Below are 23801 nucleotides of genomic sequence, written 5' to 3'. Positions count from 1 at the left end.
GGACAAGGGTACTCCTGGGGGGTGGGAGGCTCACTCCCATCTGGCACAGTGGGGCCAACTGGGCCTCAGTCTCCCTGTCCACCCTTCAGGGTTTGTTCTAGTCGGGGGTTTTAACCCAGTGAGCAAAGGTGCCAGGAAAGCCTGGTGCTGCCAGTCCCGCGTGTGGCTGTGGAGGTCCCTGGCCGGCCTGGTGCTGCCCGCCTGAGGATGGCGGCCTGGAGTGCAGCCTCCATACGCAGGCCTCCCCTGGTGGGAGGCCTTGGCCCAAAGCTAGGCAGCAGGCACCCAGCAGGTGGCAGAGCTTGCCCAGCCCTGCTCAGTCCAGAGGTGTGGCAGCTGGTGCCGGCTACTTGCTGCCGACACCCGTGGATACCCTCTGAAACAGTGGCTCCCCCTGCAGCCCTTTCCCATCAGCCCGTATGAGGCAGGACTTCACAGCCCCGCTCGGAGGAGGGCGGCCCTGCTGTGGAGCCCCCCAAAGCCTCTGTGTCCCGCTGCTCCTTAAGTACCCCGGGCATCCTTTGCGCCTGGTCCCAGGCTGTCCGCACCCAGCCTCGCAGGAGCCGCCCTGGGGAGAGCAGCAACACGAACAAGTTCGTCCTCCTGGGTAAGGTCGCGGGGCCAGGCCAGCTAGTGGCCCTGACAGCCTGCCCTTGGCCCTCGGTCCCCTGCTGCTCTGTGGGAGCCCAGGGCCGGGCCCATGGTGGTTCCTGTTCTGAGCTCCCATTTGAGGTGACGGGAGCTGAGAGAAGTGGCTGAGCCCCTGGTCTCCACAGAGGCAGAGAGAGCACAGGAGGCCCCCGATGCCAGGGGCAGCCTCGCCTCATCCCTCTCTGCACCCTTTCCTGTTGGTTTAGCCACCTACACACTGTGGCAAGTCCCAGACTGGGCCCCTGGGGTCTGGAATGCATCATGGAGAGCAGGGGACCCAAAGCAGCGGGATCTGATCAGCTCTGAAGCCGGCGCTCCCTCCCTCATGCCGCAAGCCCCCACCCGGCTCCGGGGGGCTAGAAGACTGGAAGGCCCCAGAGGGGTGGCTGTGGCCCTGGGCTGGGGCAGCAGCAGCTCCAGCCAGGCAACCGTCCTGCTGCCAGGCTGTTCCCCCAAGCTGGGGGCCTCTCCGAGGGAAAGCCCTGGTCCCTGGACCCACAGGGGCTCCTGCCCTGGTCTCAGACCTTCCATGGGGCCTGGGGCCTCCAGGGACCTAGGGGAGGGAAGCTCTTCTCACACCCCATCTTCGGGCTTGGTGGAGGTTCCGGCTTGGCGGTCGAGTTCCCTGTTGAGTCCTATATGCTCCTGGCAGCATTTCTCTGCCCCACCTCGGGGGGCTCCTGGGCAGGGACTGCTCCAGGGAGGGTGAGGGGCTCGCCCCCGCCCTCCCCCTGCTGTGGCAGCATCAGGGTGCTGTACCCTTGCCCGCCCTGCAGGCTGGCACGGCTGGCCGTCTTTCACGCAGAGTTACGTAAGCTTGAGTCAATTGGAGCTCGGAGCAGTTCATTGTGGGCTATTTTAAGCTGTAACACATCACAGCAGAGGGGTCACTGTGCTGAGGTTTGCAGGGAAGGTTGTTTAAACATCTGTTATTTAAATTTCCCTATGCCTTAGGGCCCCAGAGCCACGTCCTCAGGCACTCTGGGGTTCTGCCTTCCACAGCCTGGGTTAGGAGGGATTGCCTCCCTTCACCTCCTAGTGGGGGTTCTCTGCCCTTGGCTGTCTTCCTCTGGGGCCGGAGGGCAGGAGGGAAGAGGTGCCGGGTCCTTCAAAACATGGTGTCGCCTCCATGGATGGGTGCACCCTGGCCGGGAGGGACTTCAGGAAACAGGACATCACAGGTCCTTGAATAGCTCCAGGGAGGAGGGTCAGGAGGGGAAAACACAGGCAGAGCCCCAGGTGGAGCTGGGGGACAGCAGAGGGCACCCTTCCTCCTCGGGGGCCTCGATTTCCCACCAGCACCCGAGAGGCTTGAAGCGCGAGGTCCTCTTGGGTGTCCTCAGAAGCCTGCCCTTGCCTGGGCTGTGCTCCTGCCTGCACACCTCTGCCACATGTAGGTGCTGGCCCTCGGTGGCCCCTAGGGCAGCGGGCTGGCAAGTGGCCCCGGACACTAGGCAGGGATGGGCCTCTGGGAGCTGCTTTGCTTTTCACTTGTTACCAAGGGGTTGCCCCCTGGGGGCCCTCTGAAGGTCCTTGTGATCCTAGATCTTTGGAGATGTCCAGACTCTTCCCTGGGCATGAGGAGGGGAAGGCAGGCAGACTGGGAGAGCGCCAGGCCAGGGACTTGGCAGAGCCGCCTCCTGGGAAGGTGGGGCCAAGCCCCGTTAGCTTCGGAGAAGTGGGGCTGGCAGCCGCAGCTAGTCACTGCTCGCCCAGGAGAATGGGGCCTCTGGGCCTCCTCTTGACGCCCTTCCTGCCCACCGTCCTCGAGGCCTCCTGGGTGGGAGGACTCCAGCCTGACCCGCAGGGAAGAAGGGCCTCTCAGAGAACTGTGCCTCTCCCCGCGTCCTGAAGTCTGAGCCTGTCTATGGAGCCCGGGGTCTTCCCCCAAGCCTGCCCAGACAGGACCAGTCCAGCAGGGGCGGCCACGCGGGGACCTGCCCTCACAGAGCACCCGTGTCCAGCTTCACCCACAGACTGAGCCCCTCCAGCCCAGAAAGCCCTCGGCCTGGGGAGTGGGCGCAGCCTTGGGAGGGGCTCTCCAGTTTGCCATGGCAACATGTTGGCCCTCCTCATGTCCCAGAATCAGAAATAGAATTGGTGCCCTTCTTCCTGGTGAGAGACTATTTAAAAACACAGAGGGGGAGGGGCACAGTGGCAGTGCCCCAGCCTCCCCAGCTGCCCTGCTGCCCCTGCCCTCAGCTGGGGGAGATGGGCCAGGCCCAGGTCAGCCAAGAATTCTGAGCACAGAGGACTTGGCCTGGTTGCATAGGCTGCGTGACCGTCCCCTACTCAGCACAGCCAGGCTCCTGGAGGGGCACCGACTTGTGGTGCCAGTGGGAAAATGCCCCCGCCTGGGCCTGAGCCACCTGCTAAGTTCTTGGGAGGAGGAGCAGGCCCCAGTGGGACACGGCATAGGTGGGGGCTTGGGGCAGCGGCTCCCAAGGTGTGTGGCTCCCTTCCAGCAGGGCCTGTGCTCGTGCGCTGCGTGTGGCCCCCGCTCCTAGAGCGGGGGTCCGCGGCCTGGAGGCCTGCCTCCGCGTTCTGGTTCTCTTAACTCTCCGGTTGGGATCTTGGAATTCTCTCTCCTCTCTGGCCTTGGCTGCCTGACCTGTTAAGTGAGGGTGCCAGTGCTGGCTCAGTGAATTGCTGTGAGGCTGGTTCTGCGAGCTGGCACTGCCGGGCACAGGAAGGCCCGTCACTATTGCTCGTGTTCTTATTGCCTTCGAGGTGTGGCTGCACAGGTGGGAAGGCCTACTCCCTCCAGACTGCCCAGCTCAGACCTTTCTTCGTGGCCACACCCTTCAGCCAGCCCCGCCCTGCCCCAGGATACTTAGGGCCACGGGCTCTTGGTGCCCCCACCATGAAAAGGAGGGTCACGCCTCACTCCACAGGAGGTGCGGGGGCTGCGTGCTCAGGCAGGGTTCTCTCAGGGCTTCCCTCTACACCTCCCCAGCTGCACAGGCACCAGACGCTGCTTCCAACCTCTGTGTCCTGGGGGAAGAAGTTTGCTTGAGGCCAGATTAACTCAGAAGTTAATAGCATTCAGCAAGTGTGTGTGTGTGTGTGTGTGTGTGTGTGTATCCACTCGTGCAGGCTGCAGACTCTGGCTCTGCTGCCTTCCTGGGCCGTAGTGTGTGCGCTTCTGGGCAGCTGTGCGCACAGACATCACCCCATCGTTACCTGGAGGCCGCATGGGGAAGGGGCGAGGTCCAGGGGGCTGAGATGCGGCTGGGCGGGGAAGGCACAGAGGTAGCACGGGGCCAGCCTTGGTCCCTGGTCACGTGACTTCACACCCCACAGCCAACTGTAAGCACTATTTTTAACCTCTGTGAAAACACACTGCTTCAGAGGACATGCCCATAGCTGCATTTTCTGCACACCTCTTTCCTGGGCAGGAAGACTGAGGCCAGAAGGAGGAGGGAGGACAGAGGACACTCAGAGCTCATGGGCTGGGGGGCTGCGCCTGGCCTGGGTCAGAACCACCAGACCAAGGCCTGTGTCAGGGAGTGCTTCCTGCACTACCCCCTAGGCCTGTCCTCTGTAGCTGCCAGGCATGGCTGGGCCTGAGCTGGGGGGCCGGGTAGGCCCCGCTCCTCCCTGCCCCTCTGTTGGCCCATCTAAGAAGCAGAGGGTAGAACTGCCTACTTAGTCTAATGCTTACATTTCCTGTGTGCCCACACTGGGCCCAGTCCTGTGTCCAGCGTATCTGCCTTGTTTACACAGCTGTGTCCCATGTTCCCATGCACCTGCCACACCCGTGGGCCCCTGTGTGGATGGCCCTGTAACCACTGTGACCTGTCCTATAATTGTCACCTGACTGGCTCTGGGTCCACTGTGGCCTAGCCTGTGCCCAGTGTTCTGCCCCCCACCCCCTTCAGGCCAAGGTGAAGCTGGCACAGTGGGACAAGAACTAGAACATTCTGACTTGAGGGTTCTGAGCAAGGCTCCACCACCGCCTGTTGCCCACATCCCCACCTCTGTGGGATACTGGTCCTGGGCTTCCAGGACATGTGGCTCTGGGGAGGGGGCTCTGTGAGGCACAGGCAGAGGAGAACCATCTGGAGCAGAAAGACTGCCAAGGAGATGCTGTCCCTGGAGCAGGACCAGGGAACACGGCGGAGGGGAGTGTGGGGCTGAGATGGGCCCTGGCCCTCCTCTGCCTCCCGGGTCTGAGTGGCGAATGGGGTTTTGCCTCCAAAGGGCCTTGTGTCACACACTTGGACCTATGTCCCTGGGGCAGGGCTTACGTCTCAAGTTCCCATGGAAATGAAAAGGAAGAGCTAGGTTTGGCATCTGAGGTAGATGGGGGACCCAGGACTTCCTTGGGGTCTCCTCTGCCTCTCCAGTTCCCCTGGCCTGGCATTGCCACCCCACCCTGGGCACCGCCCTTATGCTAGGCCTGGCCTGACCAGAGTGGGCATCTGGCTGGCAAGGAAAGAGGATGCTGGCTGAGGGCTCCTGCGCTTCCACCCCTGTCCCTGGGCCTTTGTGTCTCCCTGGAATCCCCGGGTAACCTCCATTCCTCACGGGGCTGGGGCCCCTGGCTTCCCACACTCTGGCACCCCCGCCCCCCGCCACTGGAGGCTGTGATGTGTGGGGTCGCTATGGCAACAAAGTGGGGGCAGGGCATCTAGAGCATGGGACGGGACAATGGAAGCCACTGAGGTGGGGGGCCCCAATCCATCAGACCCCCAGGGCCATCTCTTGCTCAGTAGCCAGCAGCTGGGGGGTGGTCTCAGAGGGTCCCAGGGACCAAGGACAAACTCAGGATACTTCAGCCAGGGGTTGTCATTATCCACCGAGCCCATCACTGATGGTACCTGTGGCCCAGCCTCCCAGGCCCACCCCGCAGAGCCCATTCATCACCTACTCTGGGGCCCTGCTGAGGTCAGTTCCCAGTGGGACTATGAGCCGGCTGCCCAGGGTGCCCTGAGGCTCTCCACCAGCCCATTTTCAAGCCCCATCACAGGAACCCAAACGCATCTCACAGAGAGTAGGACCCTGGCCCCACCTGTGTGCATGCACAGTGACAGCACCAGTGACACGGCCCAGCATGGGCCCTTCCAGCTTCAGACGCCTGTTGTGGGGGGTGGCAAGGCTCCTGCTAAGGTCTTGATAGGCTGGGGCAAAGGCTACTGCAGCCCCAGTCAGACTGCCCCCTCAGGCAACAGGAAGAGCCAACGGCTACCCTGTCTCCTTTCCAGGGTGGAGGCCGCTGCGGTCCAACCAGGACCAGGCCAAGCGCTCACATCCAGCTCCGGATGCAACCCCAAAGCCGGCAGCACTTGAACCTTACACCTGCAGCCCTGGCTACCCGGCTGATACCTCTGCCATCACCAAGGGCCTGTCCCAAGACCTCCAGCTCAGGAAGGGTGGCATCCAAAGGTCAGTCTTCTTGGAGTCTGCCCAATGGTTACCTCCTGCCACGACAAAGTGAATTTCTGTCCTTAGGAGGAGCCTCCCACCCCAGCACCCCTGGCAAAAGACTCCCTGGGCCACGCCCAGAAGCTCGGGGCACCAGAGGGCAGGTGTTAGCCAAGCAGCCTGAGAACCCAGCAGTGAGGCCCCTGATGTATACCTACAGGCTGGGCAGCCCAACACCAGGCCCACGCCCCCCGGGTACCCCCAAGTCCCAGAGAAGCAGTGAGGAGCTCCACAGCTCTCAGCCACACCAACAGCACCCCAGTCACTTCAGCAGCATCTGCTCCACCGCACCGCTGTCCAACTGCCAAGTCACCTGCCACAGGCAACCCTCGGACCCATCTCCCAGGGATGCCATGCAGAGCCCCACCTCCTGCATGCCTACCTGCCGGTGCCAGGATGCTGGGGAAGACTGTGTGCTGGTGTTCAATATGGCCATGGGCAACACGAGGATGGGGGCTGCTGTGCCAGGACCCCATGGGCTCACAGGCGGCACTGGTGGTGCTCCTGCCCTGCCACCCAGCCATCTATGCCCCTGAAAATATGCTGTCCACTTGGCCGTTGCCCATGCCCATCTCCCCTAACAATAATCACTCCAGCGTCCGGCCCACCTCACCCATGCTGTCCAGCCCTGTGCCCCCCAGCCTCTCATCTGGCAGCCACAGAGAGGCGGCCCTGGTTCCCAAGGAGGCCAGGCTCCACCTGGAGTCATGAGACTCCCCGGTGCTGAGACACCCACCAGGATGGGGGTGCTCACTGAGCCCGTTCCACTAGGAATGCCCCTCCAATTTGCCGAGGCGGTACTGAGCCATGTCCACAGTCCTGGCTGGTCCAACCCTGATGCTGAAAAAAATGAACCTGGTCACGCCATCTGCGTGCTGGGTCCCTCTAGCATGCAGGACACCTCCACAGTACAGCCCAAGAAACTGCAGTGGGTGAGCTCAGAGCAGCCCCCAGACCCTGTTTCACCAGCCCTCACCCAGGAGGCACCCAGATCCCTGCCGCAGGAGGACAGAGACAGCCTCAGCAGGAAAGAAGGCATTACCGCTTGCCCTGACAGCCCTCAAGCTGGGGGCACGGGGCAGGACCCCCTGGGTGGTCGGCCTTCCTCAGTCATGCAACATCCCTTCACCTGACAGCCCTCTCCAACTGGCCAGCCTCTCCCTGCCGAGTGGTGCCCCATTGCCAGGCAGCCCCACCTTTCTGGACAGCCACCTCTAGCTGAGCAGCCCCTGTCCCCCAATCAGCACCCTCTTCCTGGCCAGTCCCCTCTCACCGGGACCCCTCTTACGAGGCAGCTTTCTCTCACTGGGCAGCCTCCCTTTGCCCAACAATGCACCATCTCCAAAGAACCATCCTCTCAAGAGGGCCCCTCCAGCAGGGGGCCTGGCCAGGCCTCCACCCTGTGCCAGGAAGGTGAGTCTTTGGGCCTGCCTACCCATGTGGGGGTACTTTGGGTGCCCCTAGGCCCTGAGGAGACCTGTGCCTCTGTGGGCAGAGAAAAGGGGGACATCAGTGCTATCCGAGGCTCCAACACACATCAGCTCTTGTCCTGGCCACCTGGCAGCTCCACTGGGACCCAGGAGGAGCAGCTTTCTCTCATCACAGTCACCACCTCTGGCCCTGGTTGCAAGGTCCTGCCCATGGCCATGGTGGGCACTGAGCCCCAGGAGCCCCAGTTCAAGCTGACAGCTGAGGACCTCACACACTCATCGGTGGTCACGCACCTTGGCCTGCTCCATGGGGCCTGCTATGAGCTGGTGCCCATGGACGCCCTGCCAGTGTGGTCTCCACAGCTCTGCCGCCCCCCACCGGGCCCCCGCCAGGACATGGTGGCCGTGGTGATCGACACAGGCACAGGCTTCACCAAAAGTGGACTGACTGGAGAGGACCATGTCCTCAGTGTGGTGCCCTCATGCGTCCAGCTGCTGCAGTCTCCAGCCCAGGGCCGGCCTGGGTACGCAATGCCTGAGGACTGAGCGGGCTCCCACTCGGTGCTGGATCAAGGAATGGTCTGCAACTGGGACGCACTGGAGCAGCTATGGCAGCACCTGTTCTCCTGCACGCTGGGCATGCAGCCTGAGGGGTTGGCAGTGCTAGTGGCCAATGCGCCCACCTCGCCACACACCACCCGAGAAAAGGTAGCTGAGATACTCTTTGAGTGCTTCCATATGCTGGCCATGCAGACAGTGCATCAGGCCCTGCTGGCACTCTATGCCTATGGGCGCACCACTGGGCTGGTGCTGGGCAGTCCTACGTGGCGCCCATCCTCACTGGGGATCTGGCCCCACTGGACACCGACCGTTGGATGTGGCTGGTGCCAACCTCACCAAATACCTGACTCAGCTGTAGCTAGCAAGTGGCCACTCACCACCCACGGCTAGGCTGGTCAGCCAGATCAAAGAGGCCTGCTGCTACGTGGCCAGGGATATGACAGCTGAGATAGCCCGCACCCAGGCCCAGGCCGGGTGGGCGTCGTGCTTCCAGACAAGCAGGTCATCACGCTGGGCTCTGAGCGCTTCTGCTACCCTGAGGCCCTCTTTCAGCCCAGTCTAACAGGCCTCAACAAGCCCGGCCTCCCACAGCTAGCCCTCCTCAGCGTTAGCCAGCTGGAGGCCAAGCAGCAGGAGCAGCTGCTGGCCAGTGTGGTGCTGGACGGCGGCAGCACTCTGCTCACTGGCTTTCCCGAGCGCCTGTGGCAGGAGCTGGGTCCCGGGCCACTGTGCTGGGCTCCCCCACGGTGCTATTGCCGCCTGGCTTGGAGGCTCCATCATGGCATCCCAGACTCCTTCCAGAACCTGTGGCTCAGCCTCCATGAGTACGAGGAGGAGGGCCCGTGGGCCATCTACAAGTACCGCCTGTGAGCGCATAAAAGTTGTGGTTCTGCTTGTTAGAGCGCTGTGGCGTGTCTTAGGTACGGGGTGGTGTGGGCATGGGTAAGGGGTGCGGGCCCTGGCACTCCCGAGGCACACCCTGCCTCCGCACACTGGAGCTCATGGGCCCTGGCAGTCCTGTCCTCTCCGGAAGGCCCCAGAGCCCCTTGGCTGGCCTTGCCCTGGTCTAGCCTGACCTTTACTGCACCCCAAGGGCAACCACGAAGAGTGGCTGCTGTGGGTTTTGCCCCGTTGCCCTGGCGACAAGCACAATTACCCTTGATTGCCAGCTGGTTGCCATGGCAATTTCAAACATAATGCAATAACCCACACAGCCTGGAGTGAGTCATGAAGGGGGGACAGCCCCCTCCCCTAGCTCCAGAGGAAGAGGCTGCTTGCCCTCCTCTGTCTTGGGCCCTCCACATGGGGCTGCGGTCAGTGACGTGGACAGCACCAGAGCAGTTGCCAAGATGCTTCAGGGCCTGGGGCAGTGGCTGCCCCCAGGGAGGTTCCCCGTCAGAGTCTGGGCTTTTTGGGGAGGTGGCTGGGTAAGGTGGGTACCTCCTAAAGCCTGAACCTTGGCTGGAGCTCTCTGCTGGGCTGACTGGGGCTTCTGCCGGCCACTCGGGACCTGACGGTATGGCAGTGCTGCCCTTGGTGCCCTGGGGAGGAGGGGTGTCAGTGGGGTGTGGGGGTGTAGGTCCTGGATCCTGAGTGGGAGGTACAGCCTGACCTGAGGATGGGGTTCTGGCCTGTTCGTGAGCCCTGTGGGTAAGGAGCTCACACCTTCTCCTGCCTCTCTGTCCGTCTCCTCTGGTGAGAGCCAGAACTTCCAATGTTAGGCTCCTGTGTTTTCCTTGGCCTCCTAGCCTGCGCAGCCCCTGCCCACAGTGGGGCTAGGACGCAGACCTCCTCCGGAGAGCCTCATGGACACTACCAGGCAATGCATGTCTGTGCTAACTGCCCCTGCTCTTTCCCGAACTCTGCCCTGTTTTAAAGAGCCTTCCATTGTCCCTCTGGCCAGGGAGGTGGCTAGAAACCATGAACCCTGCCTTGGCTGGCTCTGAATGGTGGAGGTGGAATAAAGCTTGGTGTCAGCCCCGTCCATGGCTGGAAGAGCTGGGAGGATGGCATTCAGCAGGTGCTTTCTGCCCAGATGGCAGCTAGTGATGGAAGCCGAGACCCTGCCTATGCCTCCCTGGGAGCTGAGGGATGCCCATGTCCCGGTCCCAGCCCTGAGCTCTCTTCCTGAGGCTGCCCTCTCCACACCAGGGAGTGGGGGGCTGCCCTAGGTGGAGAGACTGGAAATGGCCAATGAGGTAGGCCCACTGCAGCCCTTCCAGCCCCTTGGCATGGTCCAGCCTCCTGCCCTGTCCTGCTCACACCCTGGTTCAGCCTCCAGAGCCCTGAGGTCTGTGCCAGGCAGGAAGGGTACTAGCTGCAGCATCCGAGTACATGTGCGAGCAAGCATGCCTGGGTGCACCCAGCGTGCAGACGCTCAGCCACGGGCTACCTCTGCACACACGGTGATGTTGCCATCTCCTTCAGCATGCGAGTGCATAGACGCACACATGCGCACGCACACCCGGCCACGTGCTTGCACCCACAGGCACATGGAGTGTGCACGGGACCCAGAAGGGGTGGAGTGTTGCCAGCAGCAGGCAGGACTCTAGCGAGCCCCTTCTCCCCCTGTCTCTAAATCCCCCGTTCCAGCTTCTCCATGCCTGGATAGCCATGACCTTCAGAAAAGACAGAAAACCCGTGTGACATGCGGGATCAGCAAGCCAGGCTCAGCAGCACTGCACAACTCAGAGAAGCATTGTTTCGAGGACAGTGGGCAGATAGCAGGAGGGCCTGAGTGCCAGGCCATTTGTTCACTTTGCAGACATGAACTGAGACCACAGACTTGGGCTTTGCCCTGCAGATGCTCAGCCCTGCAGATGTGGGGCTGCAGATTGGGTCAGCCACTCAGGTTGGGACTTGGAGAAAGGGAAGGCTTTGTAGGTGTCCAGGTGGGTGTGATAGGAGGCTCTACCAGAAGATTCCTACCCCCTGGAGAGGGTGGTGCTGTGACTGAGACCACCCAGAGCTCAGGGAGCCCAGAGCAGGCAGCAGCCAGGCCTGCAAGAGGTGACTCAAAGCCAGGGAAGGACATGAAAGGCTCCTGACATGTCACACATGGAGGGCCTGTGGTTGGGCAGTCATTTCCAGGCCAACTCCCTCAGGGCAGCCACAGGGGCCATGCAGGGTGGACTTGCTCAACATGGCCAAAGGTTTGGCGACCACCCCATCCACCCAGGATGTGGTCAGAGGCTCACTGGAGGGCTGGGGAACAGTGGAGCCTAGCTCCAGGCCCTGAGGAGCCTTCAGATACTGGCCTCAGCACGGTCCTCGGGGCAAGCATTGGGCCTACGTGCCTCCTGACAAGGGACAGAGGCATGGCTAGGGTCCTCCTTGAAAGCGTCTTCCTGGGTGTTTTCAACCTCCTCCCGCCAGAGGCCAGGCCTGGTGGGGTACCTTGGTACTACAGTGGCCCTGTATCCCCATATCCCAGCCCAGGCCTAGATGTGATGCTGCTCATAAAGTGTTCGGAGACGATCAAACTGGGAAGAAAGCAGAGTCTGTCCACATCATGTCACAGGGGACTTTCATAGTTTGGGAAATTCAGTGCCCCTCGGGAGGCTGCAGACTGGGCCAGCCAGTCAGCCTGGGACTTGGGGAAAGGACAGGCTTTGCAGGCGTCCAGGTGGGTGTGACGGGAGGCTCTGCCTGCACCCTCGCACCCTCCCTGACTGCCGGCTCACCACCCCTGGCCAGACGGGGGTGCCGGTCCGAAGGGCAGCTGCCCCCGGGTTCTTCCGCCCTTCGCGTCCGGTTTCGGGAGCTGGGCAGAGCGCCGGCCCCCGGGCGCACCACCTGCCCAGAGCCTCCCGCGCGGCTCCGGGACTCAGGCTGCCCCTCCCGCCTCCCACCGCTACGAGGGGCGTGGGGAGGCCCTCCGGCCTCTGTAGCCCGGTCAGTCCAGGAGCCTGAGGGAGCCTTTGAGGGCCGGGCCGACCGCCCGCTCAGCTCCCCTCGTCCGCCCGCCCTTGAGTGGGGCTGCGGCCTCCGGCTCCGCCGGCCCCGGCGGGGCGGGGTGAGGGAGGCCCCGCCCCCGGCCCGCCCCCGGCCCGGGGTGCGAATCCGGCCGGCGGGCGGCGGGAGATGCTGGAGGTTCGCGAGCCGAGGCGGCTGCAGCTGCGCCGCTCTGCCCGGTGCCCGGAGCGGATCTTGCCCAGCGCGCGCGAGCCCGGCGCCCCGCGGAGCCCGCCATCTCCTGCTGACACCGACCGGCGCTGCAGGTGCGGGGCCTGGGCCGGGTCTCCCGCCCGAGGGTCGGGGCCGCGCGCGGGGGCGCGGAGGACGGGGGCCCAGCGGGGCAGCGCTCGAGGGCTTTGCAGACCGGGGGGTCGCGTGCGGGTCGGGCTGAAAGTTCCCCGTCCCCTCGGACGGCTCGGCGCCCCTGGGGAGCCTCTGAGACTCAATCTCGGGCTAATCGGCGCCTCCCTCGCCGGGCCCCTAATTGTGAAAACACTGACCCTCGAACATTCGTGGTGCCCCAGCGGGGTAAGGGCCGAGCGCTGAGTCGACCCTCCCGACTCCCAGAGCCGCAGTCCACCCTCCCAGCGGTCCCTGAGCCCCCTCCCTCCGCTGAGCAGCCACTAATTTCCATGACAACGGAGAGTTCTCTATGGGCGACAACCTGAGGGGGGCTGGGCGGGGCTGCCGCGGGGTGGGGGAGGAGGCTCCAAGCCCCTGGGGACCAGCAGCCCCCTAGCCGCGATCCAGCTTCCCAGCCTGAACGCGGGGACCCAGCGCCGCGCCGTGGGGGTGGGGACGCACATGCTTCTGCCGGGAGGTGCGGGCTCGGGGCTCACACGTGTGCCTCCCGCATGTGCGTTGCCGAGCCAGCGGGGGCGAGTCAGCAGCGCTGGGGAAGGGGGTCAGGGTGGCACCGCGGCGCAAGCAGAGCCGCTGGTTGGTGGGGTGCACAACCAGCGAGTTTCTGCCTTCCCTAGCCTGTATGTCTGGCAGAGACCCTAGGCTCTCCCAGCCCCCCACAGCTCTGCCAAACTGCTTTTGTCTGCACCCCCTAGGCGGCGCCTGCCCTGCCAGTGTCCCTCCTGGGGAGGGGGCCCTCTGTCGCTCAGTCTGCAACACTCCAGCCCGCGTCCTGCCCCCTCCTCCAAGGCTCAGGCTTTGAGCCCCCCATGACCACCTGGGGAGATCTGGTACCCTTCCCCCAGTTGACTCCCATCAGTTGTAGCCACCTGCTGGGCCCCAGTTTCCTCAATGGGAAATGGCGGCTCCCTTCCACAGCCATTTGCTGTGGACCCCAGGAGCCATAGGCTGCCTTTCCTATAGCTGCTGCTGGCCCTCCTCCCCAGCCCATGTCCAGGCCACCACTCACCAGCACGTGGGCAGTCTCTGCCCTGGGAGAAGGCTGTAGAGCCCATGGTCTCATCAGGGAAACTGAGGCAGCGGTGGTGATGCTGTGTACTTACCCTGTTTCTGGGTTGCTTGCGTACTGTTTCTAGCCTTCCTGACAGTACCACTGTTAGGGAGGGGACGGAGGGAGCAGGGAATTAGGCCAAGCTGCAAGAGGGGCCCTGGGGACCCAAGGCCCAGAGGGGGCAGCAGATGGTGGGGTGTGTGGCTGGGAGCCTGGGCTGAGCTGGGCCAGCCGAGCGGGGCGCTGAGAGGGGGAAGGCAGCCAGGCTTGCAAGCTTCACTTCCACCCGCCCCATGTCTTCACTGAGCCTGACCTGCCTCCCCTACGCTGGTGGGAAGATGGGGAGAGGGGCGGCCATAGCTGGCCTCTTCCCATGCCAGGTTCAGTGCTGTCTGGGGATAGCGGAGGCTTCGGCCCCAAAGGTCCAGGCACCAGTGGCAGCCCCGGGCCCAGGTGTTCAGAGCACACAGGCGCAGGGACCCCAGAATTCCCACGGAAGCCGCTGCCCACCTCCCTCGCCGGCCTCCACTCACTCTCTGGCCTTGGCTCCCCTCCCACCAGGTTCCGCCTTCGCCTTCATGGATGTGGAAGGCCAGGCCATGGATGTGAAAGGTTCGCTCCTTTCACATTTCTAAAGGCTCTCGGGTTCCCCAACTCTCCTTCCCTCGGGGAAGGATCTGGGCCCAAGTCTCAGGGAAAACTTGGAAAAGGGGTTCGGGCAACACCCCCTGCCCCCTCCCCTTGTTTTAAAACTTCCTTCACCATAGCAACCCTTTACTCCAGGCCTTCCCCTGCACTTCCCCTTCCCCACCCACAGGGGAGCAGGGTCCCCAGTGGATTTTCCTTTTGGGGTTCAAAGATCAGGACCCCAGATACCTGAGATGGGCCAGTTGGGTCTCGGCTCTGCTGGCATGTTGAGGGTGGAACTTTCTGGAGGCAGCGCTGGATCGTGTGCCCAGCCCTCTACCTGCTCCTTCATTAGACACAGAGTCAGCAGCAGGTGTGGCAGCCACGGTTGGCTAGGTCCTGAGGCCCGGCAGGACAGCCCCTGCCCAGCTCCCCGAAGCCTGCACAGTGGGCCAGGGGCTTGGCTCTAAGGGGAGGGTGCATCTCCCTCGGCCCTGTGGGTGAGGCCTCACCTCAGCTGGGAGCCAGGCAGGGCTTGGGCCTGGGCCTGTCCACTCCAGCAGGACAGCCAGGTCCCTGAGACAGGAGAGCACGGAAGGAGGGGGTACCTGCAGGCTGGCGTTCACAGCTGCCACTAAATCGGGAGGTGTTGCCCACAGTTATTGGGAGGCAGCCAGAGGCCTCTTGGGGCCTTTCCTGGCCTCCACATTCACTGCAGGCTCTGGAACCCCACCTGGGAGAGGACCAGGGCAGCAGGAATCTGCAGGTCATGGCCACGGAAGGTGGGTCCTGGGCCAGGCTGATCCCAGTGGAGTGGACAGGACTCTAGTGTGAGACCTCCGGGCCTCCGGAACTGTCCTCTGTACCAGTCAGGTTTCCCCTGGGCCAGACTTGCCTAAGGCTGCAGTAGGGCCCTTAGGGGTCCCTTCCTGACCAGGGCACAAAAGGCAGAGGCTCCCGCAAGGTTGCCTGAGGCTCCTTTGCCTGAGCCCCCAGGTCCTCACTGAGGAGCAGGCAGCACCTGGGGAGTGCTGGGCCCTAAGGCTGCCTTAGAGCCAGCTGCTGGGCAGTGGCAGTGCCGCCCTGCACTCCCCTGCCCCCTCAGCCCCCTGTGCAAGCCATGCATCTCTGCAGAGAATGGCAAAGAAGGAGCCATGTGTCTAGCAAACAGCTGCTGTGGGCTTCCTGTGCATTCCCGTGTCTCAGCGTGGACCTGAGACAGAGCCCAGGTCTTGTCACCGGCAGGAGCGCTCTCCCTGTGGAGTGTTGGGTCTGGGCTGTCTGGGCCAAGTGGGTGAGAAACACGAACCTCTTTCTGCCTGGCCTTCCACTGTTCTTGTCCCTGGCCGCCCCTCCCAGCTTGTTGCAAGCAGGTGCCAGGAGCTTGGTGCACACACAAGCAGCCTCCTAGGCAGCCGCAGTGGGTGGTGGGTGGTGGCATGGGTGTGTGGGGAGAGGATCAGGGCGCTGATCGGAAGCGGGGGTCCCCTTTTCCCCGTTCTTTGCCTTCGGGCTGGGCTGGGGGTGGAGGCAAGTGAGTGCAGCTAGAGTGGTGAGGAGAAGCAGGAACTAGCTGAGACCAGGGCGGCCGTGGTGGCAGTCCAAGCCCATAGGCTTCAGGACAGGTCTCCAGGCTGATGTAACTGTGAGCAGAGGACCGGATTTTCGTGGTGGAGGTGGATCCCCAAGGCCAGCCCTGGGTCCCTGTGGGCACAAGTACATATGCATGGCCGAAAGCTGGGCCAAGACCAGGGACCGGCATACACAGAGCCTCCCACGCCACGTGGCAGAGCAGGGAGCTGGTGCAGGTGGGGGAGCTGGGGGTGCGCATCCAGAGAAGGACCATTCTGAGTCTAGCACAGGATTCTATGAGACAGTCTGTGGCACAAACAGCCTTGTAACGGCCGAGATCACAATGACAGAAGACAGCCAGCCGCGGTCCTGGCATCTGGCTCAAGGGGCGGTTGCTCCACTGGGAGGCCGAGATGGGCTGTCCCTGTGCTTCCTGCTGCTGAGTGGACATGCGGAGCTGGCAAGTCACCTGTTGTTGGATGTTTAGGTGGTTGCTGATTTTTTTTTTATGTTATAAATAACTCTGCCATGACAAATAGGATACTGCCGGGAGGCTTTGGGGGGAAGGGCATTCCTGCCAGAGGGAAAGGTGTAAGTGAAGCAACAGAGATGGGACACAGGCCCCTCCCAGCCCTCCTGGGGGGCCTGCGGGTGAGGCACCACTCTGCCACCTGGGACGTGGCCCTTGGGAGGGGAGTCGCTGCACGGTAGAGCCATTGAGGGGACGGATGCTGGCCCCCCCAGATTGTCAGGGTGGCCAGTGGTGGTGGGTGGCTGAGCCTCTGCTCTTGGCTGTGAGTGGGATCCAGGCACGTGCTCCTTCCAGGCAGACTTGGGAGCAGGGCTGTGGCCAGGGTGGCGAAGACACGCTGTCGCACAATCTTCAAAGCTTCTAGCATTTGCGTCTGCAGTGCCTCACAAGATGGCTTAAGCCCTCCACTGAATCACGCTCATGAAATGGTTTGCACTCCCTGAGCCCAAACACCCAGCTAAGGGAATGATGAAATTTGTTCCCTGATGCTGAGGGAGAACTTCCAGGACCAGTGAGCCCAGGGAAGAAGCAAGCAAAAGCCAGGGCTGGCCCTGGGGCTTGTGTGGGTCCCAGCCTTGGACCCTGGCTGGCAGTGTCCCTCAGACCCAAGCTGCTTCCTCTGGGAGTGGCGTCCTCCCTTCCCTACTGTGCTGTGGCTGTGACTGACTCTAGGCAGGGGAGGTCGAGGCCACAGCCCAGACCCCATGCACAGCAAGTGCTAATCTGGGAAGGGAGACCCTACTGGGTGCGCAGAGGCAGGACAGTTTGAAGGCAGCCTCAGTACGAAGCTTGCTGTAGCCCCTCTGTCACACTGAGCAGGCTGGATGCACGCTGGCGCTGGTCAGGTCTACAAAGGGCCAGTCACTGTCACCACTGCCGCCCACACTTCACCCCTGAGCAAAGGCTCTGGCTGCTTTTTCCTAGGTGCTGGAGCCTATCCAACAGGTGAAGACTGGGCTGGCAAGGTTGCAGACCTGTGGGTGCTATGCCCCCCGGGTACCAGTCAGCTGCATGGTCACACTTGCACCCGGGACACCCACCGCTGGCCAGGGGCCTATCCCCTGGACCTGACCGCCCCAATCTCCTGTGGACGCTGGCAGCCTTGTCTTGCTTTTCCAGACAATTACCCTTGCGTGCCTCCTGGCAACCCCTTCAGCCCTGAGAGTGCTTCCTCAAAGCCCCCCCTTGCTCCTCCATCCAGACGGGGGTTCTCCCCTAGATGAATCCCCTGAGAGCCGGGCCTGAATGCAACATTTATTAAATCAGCAAAAGTAATCACAGTAAAAATGTGAACAGAAAATGAATAAACAAAAGATGCAAGCCTGCCCCTCCAACAGCAATTCTTTGCCCCAAAGAGCATACTTTCTTCCTTAGATGTTTGTCCAGAGAAGAGTTTGTAAGTGTACCCCAGTATGGAGCAGTTCACGCCAGGAACTGCCCCATTCCCCACCAATCTGGCCCTTATTTTTTTACTTAACATACCTCAGAGCCTGCCCTGGGGCAGCACATTTCAATCTACTTAATTTTTTAAATAGCTGCCGAAGGTCTTCAGTATGGATGGCTATCATTTTTATGAACATTTAAAAACTGTGAAATATAACAAAAATCTAGCAATCTGCCTGAAACTTGTGTGTACATGTTCACAAATTATGATGAAGCAAACGCCTAGAAATCACCCCTGGGGTTCAGAAACCGGCCCCTGGCATCGGCATCTCCCCTGAGTCCTGACTCAGTCACAGCGCCCCTCCCAGGGGGCTTGTGGTACTTCTTTCCCAGCTGCTCCACGGTGTTAGCAGAGTGCTTGTCCGTGTACAGGAGGTGCTAGTTATCCCTGTTGTGGCCTCTATCACACTGTCGATACCCTTCTGTCATTTCCACTGGAGCCTGTGCGCTGCGATTCCCCTTGCAGTTGGGAGTGGCTCTGGCTGCTTGGTTTCCACCGCCGTGTCATGCCCGACTGTGACACAACACCACAGTCTGTCCGCCATGGACGGAGGTTTGGGCTGGCTCCAGCCTCTGGCCAGTGTGAACGCTGGCATTCTGTGCATCCTCCTACAAGTGTCCTGACTCACACGCACGTTCTTGTGTCGGTTCCTAGGGTATGCTCAGCATCAGCAGTTTTACCAAACAGGAGACTTGCGCTCCCCTACGATGCTCACGTTCTCTGCATCTTAGTCTACACTTGTAATCTTCAGATTTTCAGAGATACTGATGGTTGGGTGATGGAAGGCCCCCTTCAACTGCATAATGGCTGAAATTTAAATAAATGGTTTGATACATCTTTTTTTGAGTATATATGATACAAGAAGATTCCCTGATAAGTCAGTTTAGTACCTTTTTCATGAGTGGGGTTGTTGTGCAGGCAGCCCAGCTGAGTGGCTGGGGGTATGGCTAGAAAAGCAGGATAAGGGGCCTGCCACTGCCCAGCATTGCATGGAGCGGTCTCTGCCCCTGGCACAGCCTGGGGCTCCCCGAGGCAGCCTCTGTGCTGTGGAGAGGAGCGGGGAGCAGCGCAGCTGAGCCAGGCCCCATCCCGCTCGCAGCTCAGGGCCCGGCAATGCCGTTTGGGTGTGTGACTCTGGGTGACAAGAAGAACTATAACCAGCCTTCGGAGGTGACTGACAGATATGACTTGGGACAGGTCATCAAGACGTGAGTGCTGGGTCTGGGGCCAAGGGTGGGGGGGGCCTTGGAGCACAGCACACGCTGGGCCGGGCTGAGTGGGCTGCCTGCCGGCTGCAGCGAGGAGTTCTGTGAGATCTTCCGGGCCAAGGACAAGACGACGGGCAAACTGCACACCTGCAAGAAGTTCCAGAAGCGGGATGGCCGCAAGGTGCGGAGGGCGGCCAAGAGCGAGATAGGCATCCTCAAGATGTGAGTGTGCGTGTGTGTGTTGGGGGGACTGTGGGGCAGGTGGGAGGGCGGGGGGTGTGGGTGGGGATGGGGGAGTGCGGTGGGGCTGTGAGGACAGGTGGCTCCAAGCAGGGCCAGCCTTTGGCCATCTGTCCGCTGTGCTGTGGCTTACGGTAGCTGCTAGAGCCTCTCTAGGAGTCAGCCGCCCTGACCCCTGGTGCCTCATCCTGCTGCCAGGGTGAAGCATCCCAACATCCTCCAGCTGGTAGACGTGTTTGTGACCCGCAAGGAGTACTTCATCTTCCTGGAGCTGTGAGTGTGGGTCTGGGCCCCGATTCTGCAGCTCCCAGGGCCGTTGCGTGCTCTGCTTCAGCAGCCAGGGAAAGCTGCCCTCTCTGGACCTGGGTGTTCCCAGGCACCCTGTGCCTTGCCCAGCCAGCTGCCTGGTGTGGGCAACCTGCCCATTTTCCTGCCCCACCCCCTACTCTGCCCACACCGGGCTCAGGGGCTGGTGTCCCTCAGGGCCACGGGGAGGGAGGTGTTTGACTGGATCCTGGACCAGGGCTACTACTCGGAGCGAGACACGAGCAACGTGGTGCGGCAGGTCCTGGAGGCCGTGGCCTACCTGCACTCACTCAAGATCGTGCACAGGAACCTCAAGGTGAGGCAGGAACTGGGTCAAAGGGCCAGGGGACTGCCAGCCTGGGGTGGGGCGGCCCCTGGGCTCTCGATGCCGCCTCTTGAGTCCTCAATGGAGTGTCCCCCTGCCCACCCACATGCCATGCCTGCCGGGCAGCTGGAGAACCTGGTTTACTATAATCGGCTGAAGAATTCAAAGATCGTCATCAGCGACTTCCACCTGGCTAAGCTGGAGAACGGCCTCATCAAAGAGCCCTGTGGGACCCCCGAGTACCTGGGCAAGCAGGGGGCGGGGCGGGGCCAGGGCGGGAGACAGCCTTCGAGGAGTGGCTGGGTGGCCGGGGAGTCCCCATCCCAGGAAGCGGGTGTGAGTGGCACCAGGCCTGGCCAGGCCTGATACTGACCAGCAGATGGACGCTCCATTTGCAGCCCCGGAGGTGGTAGGCCGGCAGCGGTATGGACGCCCCGTGGACTGCTGGGCCATTGGAGTCATCATGTACATCCTGTGAGTGGATGACAGGCAAATGGGCTTGCAGCCAAGTAGGGTGGGGGCTGTGCCCACAGCCTTCCCGGGTGACCCTGCCGTTTGGGCCCATGCAGGCTTTCAGGGAACCCTCCTTTCTATGAAGAGGTGGAGGAGGATGACTATGAGAACCATGATAAGAATCTGTTCCGCAAGATCCTGGCTGGCGACTATGAATTTGACTCTCCGTACTGGGATGACATCTCTCAGGCCGGTGAGGAGGCGTCCAGCTTCGGGTGGGCGGCAGGGGTGGTGTGGGGAGCCTGCTGTCTGCCTTGCGTGCAGGCTCTGCTCCCAGTCTCCAGCTCATTCAACACTCTAGACAGCGGGGTGGGGCTCCTGCGCTGAGCCTCAGCCTGGCTTTGTCCCCAGCCAAGGACCTGGTCACAAGGCTGATGGAGGTAGAGCAAGACCAGCGGATCACAGCAGAAGAGGCGATCTCCCACGAGTGGTGAGCAGGGCCCAGGGAGACGGGAGGGGAGGCAGGGCTCCTGCCGCCATGTCCTCCTCACACCTAGCAGGCCACATCCGTGAGTCCTTGTGTGGGGGCTGGGGAGCCCCCAGAGCTCAGGCCAGCCCAGAGGCTCTACCTGGTCCTCCCTGGGTCTGACGAGGAAAGGGCTGGGCAGTCTCCGTGCAGCCTGTATGCACCCCTCGGGTCCAGATGCACTTGCTCCCTCTCCAGGATTTCTGGAAATGCTGCTTCTGATAAGAACATCAAAGACGGTGTCTGTGCCCAGATTGAAAAGAACTTTGCCAGGGCCAAGTGGAAGGTAAGGCATGGATGGCGCTCTTCCCCGGCCTGACCCAGTGCTCCTCTGGCACCCAGTTTCTTGCCTGCATCACAGCCCTGCAGCCTCACAGGCTTTGCTTCGGCCTGTCACTGCCCTAAGCAGGTGTGCTGAGCGGCTGGGGCCCCGGCCCTGGGGTGGTGAGAGGCAGCCAGGGGCACCACGGAATGGTCTGGGTTGGCCTTCGCCAAGGCACGGAGCCAGCTTCTGCGAGGCTCACTCTGAGCCTCTCTGCACCGTCCTCTTTCAGAAGGCTGTCCGAGTGACCACCCTCATGAAACGGCTGCGGGCGCCCGAGCAGTCTGCCCCGGGCACAGATACTGCTGCCACTGGGGCTGCAGGTGGGGCCACAGCTGCAAGTGGAGCTGCCCCTGCCCCTGGGGGCAGTGCCACCGTGGCCACAGTGGGTGATGCTGCAAAGAGCAAAAATGTAGCTCCTGCAGACCGTAGCGCCACCCCAGCCACAGATGGCAGTGCCACCCCTGCCACAGATGGCAGTGTCACCCCTGCCACCGATGGGAGCATCACCCCTGCCACGGATGGCAGTGTCACCCCAGCCACTGATAGGAGTGTTACTCCAGCTACTGATGGGAGAGCCACTCCAGCCACAGAAGAGAGCACCGTGCCCACCACCCAAAGCAGTGCCACCCCGGCCACCAAGGCAGCCGCCATCCCTGAGCCAGCTTTGGCGCAGCCGGACAGCACAGCCCCAGGGGGCGCCACAGGCCAGGCTCCACCTTCTAGTAAAGGGGAAGAGGCTGCTGGGTATGCCCAGGAGTCTTGGAGGGCGCAGACTAGCTGAGCGGGCAGGCTTGTGGGGGACGGGATGGGCAGGAGGGTGGGAGAGTGGATGAGGGGCTTCTCACTGTACATAGAGTCACTGGCATGATGCCCTCGCTCCCCCTGCCCCTGCCTCCCAGTGTGGGGCATGTCGGGGGCCACAGGAGAGCAATCTTGTCTCCTGTGTGTATGTGTGTGAGCGGTGGGCAGGCCAGAGGCAAGACAGGCCCCAGCCCCTGCATGGATTCCTCGTGGCTTTTCTGTCTTTTGCTAGCTTCCCCAGTTTCTGTTCCTGGTGGGATGCTGCTCTAGGGGTGCTCAGGAGGCCCCGGCTCCCCTTCCCCTTTCCTTCTTGCACCGTTCCCCCAGGCAGGTCCCTCCTCTCCCAGGCCCTAACTTGGGTGGCCTTGCCCTGAGAGCTGGTCCTCCAGCGAGGCCCTGTCAGCGGTGTTAGGCTCCTGCACAAGAAGGTATGTGCTTGGGGTATGCGGGCTGCCCGAGGAGCGGACACGGCCTGGGACAGAGACTGCGGAAATCCAGGGCTGTGCGCTTAAGACAAGACTGGTCGCGTGGCTGGGGCACTACTGGGCAGCTGTGGGGCTCCTCAGAAGGGAGAAAGAATGAGCAGGAGGGCGGACGCCTCCATCTGTGCCCTGGGATGCCCTGCCCAAGACCCCTGTGCTACTTCCTGCCCTCCTGGGTCCTGCAGGGGTTGCCTGTGCCCTGAGCGGCAAGAGCCTGGCAGGGGCAAAGGGAGAACTGGGAGTGTGGCAGTGAGGACTAGGGGGCAGGGTGCAGGCCCAGGACCCAGTGCACCCACCTAACTGGGTCCTCACCCTGGTCCAGGCAGGGAGGGCTGATACTCCTGGCTCTGCCCAGATGGTCCAGGCCACAGTCCTCTTCATCCCAGGGGGCCTGCTGCATGGCAGTGTCCCACAGTCTGATTTGAGGGTTTGCCCTTCACAAGGGCAGAATTCTACCCTCCCAATTTAATAGCAAAATAGAGAGGAACCCCACTGTATCTATGACCCACTTCCTCTCCTGTCAGGGCTTAGGAAGGCGCCTAGGTGCCTCTGAGCCATGCGGAGTCGCTCTTGCTGGTGTGAGGAAGTGGAGTAAGGCTCCCGTTTCCTGATGGAGGCTCCTGGCAGGTGCCCTCTGCCAGACCCCACCACAGCCTGGGCAGGCAGCCACACGGGTCCCGGCCCTTGCCTGGCGCTCGGTGGCAGCCCCGCCCAACTCCCTGCATGCCTGTGGGTCTGCTCTGGTGTATGAAGGTTGGTAGGCTGTGTGCCTGCTGAACCTGGCAAATAAATGTCACCCTGCCAAAGCCTCTGGCCACCCTCTCGCTCTCGCTTCCTGTCTTACTGGGGAGGGTCCCTGGAAGGCACTGGGGAGGGAGAGACTGGGAGCAGGTCCGCAGGTCATGTGCTGTGCTCAGTGCCATGTGGACTTGGGCTGAGAGCGCAGACTGTCCTCACGAAGTGCTCCTCGCGGCAGTGGGGTGGGGGGCTGGGCTCCCTGGACTCTAGATAAGTCCGCGTGTGTGGTGGGTCCTATGCTGGGTGTGGGCCTGGGGGTACCCTTAGGACCTCTGTTCTGATAAGTCCTGTGGAACAGGAGCGCTTGTCTTGACTTCCAGCCACCCTAGCGAGAGACCTTGCCCGTGGCCAGCCTGGACTTCCCTGGGCTGGGGAGAGGATGCAGTGTTCTAGGCTGTGCTCCTTCCTGTGAATACCACCGGTGCTTTCCGTGTAGGCCCAAGGGACTTCACCCTGGGACGGCTTCAGGGGGGACACACTGGCTCTGTGCCTCGGGGCACATCTGGGGAGAGGGGAGTAACAGTGGTAAAAATAGCTAAGTGTGCGCACTCCTAGGAAGACTTGTTCCAGCCCTGCCTGGCCCAGGTGAACCCCCCGAGGATGCTACTTGCCCTCGGGGAGGGGCCCAAAGATAACTTCTCTGACGTGGGAATAAAAAAAGGGTTTGTAGATGAAACATCCGGGCCTCCAAAATGGCAGCCCGACCCCAGTCCCAAGTGCTA

The 23801-nt window shown here is 62.1% G+C and overlaps 1 protein-coding gene and 1 pseudogene across 2 annotated transcripts; both read left to right on the top strand.

The window, feature by feature from the left end:
• Positions 1 to 5304: 5304 nt before the first annotated feature.
• LOC108402849 (uncharacterized) lies at positions 5305 to 8939 on the top strand (annotated as a pseudogene).
• A 3164-nt stretch (positions 8940 to 12103) lies between these two features.
• Positions 12104 to 23094, top strand: CAMKV (CaM kinase like vesicle associated). 2 transcript variants are annotated; one of them, XM_036994471.2, is made up of 11 exons: positions 12104 to 12289; positions 18715 to 18823; positions 18914 to 19045; positions 19262 to 19336; positions 19547 to 19685; positions 19821 to 19920; positions 20093 to 20168; positions 20264 to 20400; positions 20559 to 20637; positions 20872 to 20959; positions 21228 to 23094. In XM_036994471.2, the coding sequence occupies exons 2-11, from the start codon at positions 18729 to 18731 to the stop codon at positions 21777 to 21779; spliced, it is 1473 nt and encodes a 490-aa protein (XP_036850366.1). In that variant the 5' UTR covers positions 12104 to 12289; positions 18715 to 18728; the 3' UTR covers positions 21780 to 23094. The 2 variants fall into 2 exon arrangements, with proteins under 2 accessions (XP_036850366.1, XP_036850365.1); XM_036994470.2 differs by having other exon boundaries at positions 12105 to 12289; positions 19821 to 19941.
• The last annotated feature ends 707 nt before the right edge of the window (positions 23095 to 23801 follow it).

This window comes from Manis javanica, chromosome 3 (assembly GCF_040802235.1).
Source record: "Manis javanica isolate MJ-LG chromosome 3, MJ_LKY, whole genome shotgun sequence".
NCBI classification, from domain to species: Eukaryota; Metazoa; Chordata; class Mammalia; order Pholidota; family Manidae; genus Manis; species Manis javanica.
This window is presented reverse-complemented; position numbering and strand designations above follow the sequence as displayed.